The sequence below is a fragment of the Myotis davidii genome, unplaced genomic scaffold (assembly GCF_000327345.1).
Source record: "Myotis davidii unplaced genomic scaffold, ASM32734v1 scaffold167, whole genome shotgun sequence".
NCBI lineage: Eukaryota > Metazoa > Chordata > Mammalia > Chiroptera > Vespertilionidae > Myotis > Myotis davidii.
The window spans coordinates 2,621,606-2,627,188 of record NW_006300048.1 but is presented as its reverse complement, the minus strand read 5'-3'; the positions used below and the strand labels follow the sequence as shown (position 1 = coordinate 2,627,188).

Here is a 5,583-nt window from a genome sequence, read left to right as displayed (position 1 = left end):
AGAGAGATAGTTAGAAACATCGATGAGAGAGAAACATCGACCAGCTGCCTCCTGCACACTCCCCACTGGGGATTGTGCCCGCAACCCAGGTACATGCCCTTGACCGGAATCGAACCTGGGACCCTTCAGTCCGCAGGCCAACGCTCTATCCACTGAGCCAAACCGGTTTCGGCTGAAGTTTTACTTTAATCAAACCAATTTGGTCCTTTCTTATAGTCTTTTCATTAGTCATACTTTTTCTTTAAACATTTAAAGACATTTTATATTTTGTACTTTCAACTTCTGTCTTTGCTGTTCAGATTGTTACCTGTTGTTCCTAATGTTCCCTCTTGCTGGTGGTGGTTTCTCTCCTTGTGTGCTGGTGTTGCATTGTGAACACAGTCCTTGAGATTTTATGTGAAGGAACTCCTGCAGGCCTGGGTTTCCAGTACAGTCCTAAGAGAGAACTGCATTTGCTCCTGCAGGGTGCCTGGAGTCACTACCAACCCCAGACCACTCTGAATGACCAGGTTGAATATTTTTCCAGCCCAAATGTGTAGTATGAATTCTAGACCCAAATAGTATTGGGAGCCAGCTGTGCTGACATGACTGGGAATGCAATTTTTGTCCCCATCTCCTACCCCCCCTTGTATCCAAAACAAAAGCTAAGTAGGTGAGTTGTGGGATTGGTTCACTCTCGGATCTGCTTTTGGGGCTCTGATCTGACTTCTCACTTTGTAGGAGCCTTAGATTTTGGCCCCTAAGACAGTAATTCCTAAGACAGTAATTTTAGCCCCACCCCCATCCCCCTACACACACACACAAAGCAGATGAGCGACAGGAATGTTTATTAACTGGCTCTTACATAAAGTCCCAGTCCTGGAAGCCGTCAAGACTCCATGGCCTTCGCTAACCTAAGGTGACTGACCCTTTTTCCCTCTGTCAGAATTACTGATTTCACAGGGGCTGGGAATGTTCAGCCTGCGGGCAATAGAAGGCCCATGGCATCACTTGTTCTGGCCCTGCCAAGGCATTAGGGGTGAGGTCATTAAATGTTTGTCAAATATGGCCGCTAATTTTTAAACTGATGATATTGTATGGCCCATGAATGGTGTTAGAAATATACAAATGGCCCTTGGCAGAAAAAAGGTTCCTATCCCCGGTGTAAGGCAAGGATGGGAGGACACGAGCACATGATGAGCCAGATCCAAGCAGGAGTGTGGGATGGCGAAGACTGGCTGTTCCTGTCCACCCCGGGGCAGCCCAAGAACCCTTTAGTCACTGCTGAGCCAATCTAGTTCAAGGGCAGCTGTGACCCTTGTCCTTGAAGAGGAAAGACCCAGAATAGGCCAAGCCCCAGTCTGTCCCCACAGACCCAGTTCTCACAGGGCAGTGGCAGAGATGAGGTCAGTTCCTATTAGTCCTTATTCGAAGGGAGGTGTCGCCTGTCTTTGCCTGCGTTTCGGCGCCTTTTTCGACTCAAGAAGCTGTCTAGCTTCTTGCTGCGTTTCAGCTCCTTGAACTTCTCAGCTAGGACCAGCTGGCGCTGTTCAGCTAGAGGATTGGGAGAAAGCAAGCTGGTCAGCAAAAGCAGAGCACCGCCCTTTCCCTGTTCCCCAGTGAGTAATTCTCAACCACTCTGCTGGGAAACATGACTTAAGAGTTCATGGTGTGTGCAAGCAAGCTGTCTTTTTCTATGGTTCCTTCTTTCACAACTCAACCACTGTGAGCTTCTATGTCCCCAGTCCAGCATATGCGGGGAGTACAACAGAGATAAAAGCGACACCCTGCCCTGGCCACGTAGCTCAGTTGGTTACATGGTCATTCAGATATGCCAAGGTTGTGGGTTTGATCCCTGGTAAGGGCACATACAAGAAACAAGCAATGAATGCATAAATAAATGGAACAACAAATGGATGTTTCTTTCTCCCACTCCTCTCTCTCTGAAAAATCAAAAAACAAACAAACAAAAAACCATACGGTGTCATATCATTAAAAATAAAATAAATAGAAGCAACACCCCCTGCCGATAATCTGATTAGGGAAATAAGAATGGGTACCTCCTCCCCACAGTATTTCTACTCTCCTAATTTACCATGGGACCCAGCACTCACGCCTCCTTTAGGGCCTGCGACCCCCGACTCCTGTACCCAGCCTGTAACAGCTGTGCCCACTCACATTTCTTCAGGAAGTAGGGACGATGGCCCTGCTGGGCCTGCGCCCGCCGCTCCTGCTTCAGAGCCAGGCGCAGCTCCTGCTGCCGCTTCCGCTCCTGCTGTGCCATTTCTTGCTGCTCCTGAGGAGCAGAGATGAGATGGGTGTGAGGGACTGTGATCTACCCCCTGCCTCGAACTACTTCACCCGCACCCACGATCTGACTCACCATTCGCTGAAGCAGCTGCTGCAGCTTCTCATGCTTCTCCCCTGAACGGTGCTTCTTCAACTGCTTTTTCACGAGCTCCACAGCGGGAAATGATGTGATGGTTAGCATGCTGAAAATGTGAGCTGCAATTCTGTGCCAGGCATTACTCTAAAACAGTGGTTCTCAACCTTCTGGCCCTTTAAAATCAGTTCCTCATGTTGTGACCCAACCATAAAATTATTTTCGTTGCTACTTCATAACTGTAATGTTGCTACTGTTACGAATCGTCATGTAAATATCTGATATGCAGTATGCTCTTGGGCGACCCCTGTGAAAGGGGCGTTTGACCGCCAAAGGGGTCGCGACCCACAGGTTGAGAACCGCTGCTCTAAGAGGTTCGCACGTTAACTCAGTAACACTATGAGATAGGAGTTATTAGTTCTTTTTATGATGAGAAAACTGAAGCAAAGCCAAGTTGAATAACTTGCCAATGGTAAGCTAGTGAACTGGTGAGCCAGGATTTGAATATAAGCACCTAATTAGGGAGAATTAAATCTGCCCATCACTACGCTCCCAGTTCCCTCTGCCTGACTCTAACCTGTGCCCTAGTTTCCCAACCCCAGACACCAGTGACCCAGCCGCATGCAGCACACCTCTTTCTCTTTGGCTCGGATGTCGTTCAGGAACTGATACGTTTTGTCAAACACTTCAGGATTATATTCCCCTGACAAATCGTCAAAGCGGGGGTCCCGGGCTACCTTTGGAGAGAACGGAGAGAATATGAAAATACAGTTCTGTCTCCTTTCACAAGAAAGCACTTCCTGCCTCTTTCTCACCTTCTTACTGATGGGGACAACTTGACGCAAAAATGGCACCCGGACCTTGGCTGACATTTCCAGAGGCCTATGGAGAAATGACAGGACAGGTCCAGGGGACTCCAGTCTTGGCCAAAGGCCTCCCCCATGCCACCTAAGACAGCAGACACCGACTCAAGGTCCCAGACATCCTCCAACTCCTGGGGCAGGCCTTGCTCCTCACCTGTGCTTATCTGCAACACAGGCATTTTGGACAGGGGGTCTAGAGCCTTGCTTCTTAGTGCTGCTTCCAGCTACCAATTGTTTGTATGCCTTAGTCCCCGCTTGGCTCTGCAATTCCAACAGCTCCTCAAAGGACATGTTAGATGTGTCTGCAGAAGGAGGTGAAGATAGGGGACACACACAATTGAGCTCAGCATTTCCCGCTGCTGGAAAGATATCATTCCATTCTCATTCTTTTTTTTTCTTCTCAATTGCATATCTTTCTTTTCTTTTCTTTTTTAAAAAGATTTTATTGATTTTTTACAGAGAGAAGAAGGGAGAGGGATAGAGAGTTAGAAACATCGATGAGAGAGAAACATCGATCAGCTGCCTCTTGCACGCCCCCTACTGGGGATGTGCCAGCAACCAAGGTACATGCCCTTGACCGGAATCGAACCGGGGACCCTTCAGTCCACAGGCCGACGCTCTATCCACTGAGCCAAACCGGTTCGGCTCCATTCTCATTCTTAAGGTAACTGATCCTTTCCAATACCCCATCCAACCAATCCCTACAGGTCCTGGGCAGCACAGGCTGTCATGGTGCTTCATCTAAGTTCCCAACGGTTCCAGCTACCTTGGGGCCTCACCTTGCTAAGGAAGGTGTGTATGTAAGGCCAGCGGTGGACCAAGTCACAGTCCCTTTCTTTTAAATTACTCCTTCACAGGTTTCCCCAGAAGGGCCTGTCTGCCTTGCGCAGTTACTGTGGCCAATGTTCCGGTTCATCCTCTCAGCACCTCACCTGAATCAGTGCCCTAGTCTCCTAACTGGTCTCCCAACCTCCAGTCTTACTCCTCTCAAAGTTATGCTCCCCACTTCAGTTTGAGAGAGACATCTAAAATGTAACTCTGGCCCTGGCCGGTTTGGCTCAGTGGATAGAGCGTTGGCCTTCGGACTGAAGGGTCCCGGGTTCGGTTCCGGCCAAGGGCACGTGCCAGGGTTGCGGACTCGATCCCCAGTGGGGGGCATGCGGGAAGCAGCTGATCAATGATTCTCTCTCATCATTGATATTTCTATCTCTCTCCCTTTCCCTTCCTCTCGGAAATCAATAAAGAAATATATTTAAAAAAAATAAAAAATAAATAAAATGTAACTGCTCTTATCACTCCAACCTCATTGCCTACTCCCAGATAGATAGACTTCAGATCATGTCACTCCAGAACTCAAAACTCCCCAGTGCCTCCCATCTTTGCTCAGTCAAGGTGGCTGGAAGCCCCAGGTGACCTAGCCCCCAGGCTGTGTCTAATCTCATTTCCTACCAATCTCTTCCTTCCACTCCTGTCAGCAGGCCTCCTGGCAGTCCCTGAGCAGGAAGGTGTTCCTTGCACTTGGTGCTGCCTCTGCTTGGAGCACTTTCCTCAGGTACATTTATTACTTCTCCGGCACCTCCTTCAACCACGGCTCAGATGGCACCTACTCCCGGAGGCCTCCTCTGATTACTTATAATTGCAACCCCTCCCCTGCTTTCTCTCCATAACCTTGTCACCTTCTTGGGAAACAGATATAATTCATAAGCCATAAAATTCACCCTTTTACAATATACAATTCTGCTTTGCTGCCTTTTAATAGATTAATTCACATGTCCTTTTTTTAACAGCCCTTTCTAAATGGTAAGTTCCACAAGTGCAGTTTTGGGCTGTTTATTCACTATTGCATCTCCAGCATCTAGAACTGTGCGTGCATACAGATACTCAATAAATGCCTATATATGTATATATACACACATATATGTATACATATATGTATACATGTATATGTATATGTATATGTGTGTGTGTGTATGTGTATATATATTTTATATATATATATATAAAATTGATTTCAGAAAGGAAGGGAGAGGGAGCGAGAGATAGAAACACATGATGAGAATCACTGATCCGCGGCCTCCTGCACGCCCCCTGCTAGGAGTGGAGCCGGCAACCAGGCACCTGCCCTTCACTGGAATCGAGCCGGGACCCCAGTCCGCAGGCCGACGCTGTCCCCTGAGCCAAACCGGCCGGGGCTGCCCAATCTCCTTCATCCTGACCTGCTGAGTCCTTCCCCAGCCCCCCAGCCCTGGCCTCAGCGCGCTCCCACAGGCGTCTTCGCCCCGGGGAAATCTCCATCCTCCAAGAAACCGCTCAGATGTCCCAGCCCAGGACGCACCCCCTCCCCACTTCCCAGGGCGC

At 48.7% G+C, this 5,583-nt stretch overlaps 1 protein-coding gene across 1 annotated transcript; it reads right to left on the bottom strand.

The window, feature by feature from the left end:
- Positions 1 to 810: 810 nt before the first annotated feature.
- On the bottom strand, positions 811 to 3,573 carry RRP36 (ribosomal RNA processing 36). The gene is made up of 6 exons (XM_006776358.2): positions 3,380 to 3,573; positions 3,178 to 3,244; positions 2,995 to 3,099; positions 2,363 to 2,437; positions 2,158 to 2,275; positions 811 to 1,533 (listed from the first exon to the last, which is right to left on the bottom strand). The coding sequence occupies exons 1-6, from the start codon at positions 3,514 to 3,516 to the stop codon at positions 1,397 to 1,399; spliced, it is 639 nt and encodes a 212-aa protein (XP_006776421.2). The 5' UTR covers positions 3,517 to 3,573; the 3' UTR covers positions 811 to 1,396.
- Between the last annotated feature and the right edge of the window lie 2,010 nt (positions 3,574 to 5,583).

Bases quoted from the DNA above. Each gene is read 5' to 3' on its own strand.
- RRP36 (XM_006776358.2), bottom strand. From the start codon at position 3,516: ATGTCCTTTGAGGAGCTGTTGGAATTGCAGAGCCAAGCGGGGACTAAG. The intron at 3,245-3,379 runs GTGAGGAGCAAG...ATTTCTCCATAG, and splicing joins TGTGTTGCAGATAAGCACAG to GCCTCTGGAAATGTCAGCCA. The intron at 2,276-2,362 runs GTGAGTCAGATC...TCTGCTCCTCAG, and splicing joins AGCAGCTGCTTCAGCGAATG to GAGCAGCAAGAAATGGCACA.